The sequence below is a fragment of the Plasmopara halstedii genome (assembly GCF_900000015.1).
Source record: "Plasmopara halstedii genome assembly, contig: Scaffold_2636, whole genome shotgun sequence".
Taxonomy (NCBI): domain Eukaryota; phylum Oomycota; class Peronosporomycetes; order Peronosporales; family Peronosporaceae; genus Plasmopara; species Plasmopara halstedii.
Genome location: NW_020189543.1, coordinates 1 through 956, shown reverse-complemented (window position 1 = coordinate 956; position 956 = coordinate 1). Strand labels below are relative to the sequence as shown.

Below are 956 nucleotides of genomic sequence, written 5' to 3'. Positions count from 1 at the left end.
AGCCACCTGGTCAGTGTACCAGTCTTCGACCTATCGTGCTACTAAACAGCATTCGGAAAGCTATCTCGCTCGTTGTGCTCCGGCGCATATCACCGAAGGTCGCAGCTTTTCTCTCTCCACACCAAAGCGGGTTTCGGCCTAGTCGCAGCACTGCTGATGCAGTATGGGCCCACAGATGGATAGCAGCGCGCGCTCAACGCTATCGCGAGAACTTCCACATACTTGGAATCGATTTATCGCGCGCTTTCGACACAGTTCACCGCGACAAGCTCCTTTCCGTGCTCGAGGGTATTATTGACGACGACGAAATCCGCCTAATCCGCCTACTTCTCCAAAAAAATACGCTGTCTCTTCGGACCGGCTGGAATGTCCTTGATCCGTTCGAGAGTAACACAGGTACTCCACAAGGCGACTCACTTTCACCCGTTCTTTTTGTTGTTTATTTAGAGGCAGCTCTCCGCGACGTCGCAGCGCATCTTGATGTACCCCAGGACCTCCTAAAAGAGATGATTGTTCACGCTGACGACGCCGATTTCGTCTGCCGTGACACCGCTACCGTCGACAAAATTCAAGCAGAAGCCCCAGCCATCCTAGCTCGCTGGTCCCTCGTGATGAACACGTCGAAGACTTAGCACACTATCGTGAACAGATGCCTCCACGCAACACCGAATCGCACCGAACGTGCAAAAGAAGAATCCTGGCGCAACACTCGCAAGCTTGGCTCGCTGCTAGGGGATGCAGAAGATCTCTCAAGACGCAAGAACCTTGCTACAGCAGCGCACCACCGAATGTGGAAGATCTGGATCCGGCCGTCGAAGACATCAGAAGCCACGCGCCTGCGTCTCTACACTTGTTATGTGCTTCCTATTCTGCTCTACAACTGTGGCACCTGGGCTCTAACCCATGCAGAACTGTGCGGACTGGAAAGTTTTCATCGACGTCAACTTCGCAAAGTC

At 53.2% G+C, this 956-nt stretch overlaps 1 protein-coding gene across 1 annotated transcript; it reads right to left on the bottom strand.

Annotated features, from left to right (window-relative positions):
* Positions 1-291: 291 nt before the first annotated feature.
* Positions 292-822, bottom strand: PHALS_04729 (uncharacterized protein; the record flags this gene model as incomplete). Its single annotated transcript, XM_024718561.1, has 3 exons — positions 292-552; positions 618-697; positions 783-822. 3 exons carry the CDS (start codon positions 820-822, stop codon positions 292-294), a joined length of 381 nt encoding a protein of 126 aa, XP_024583947.1.
* Between the last annotated feature and the right edge of the window lie 134 nt (positions 823-956).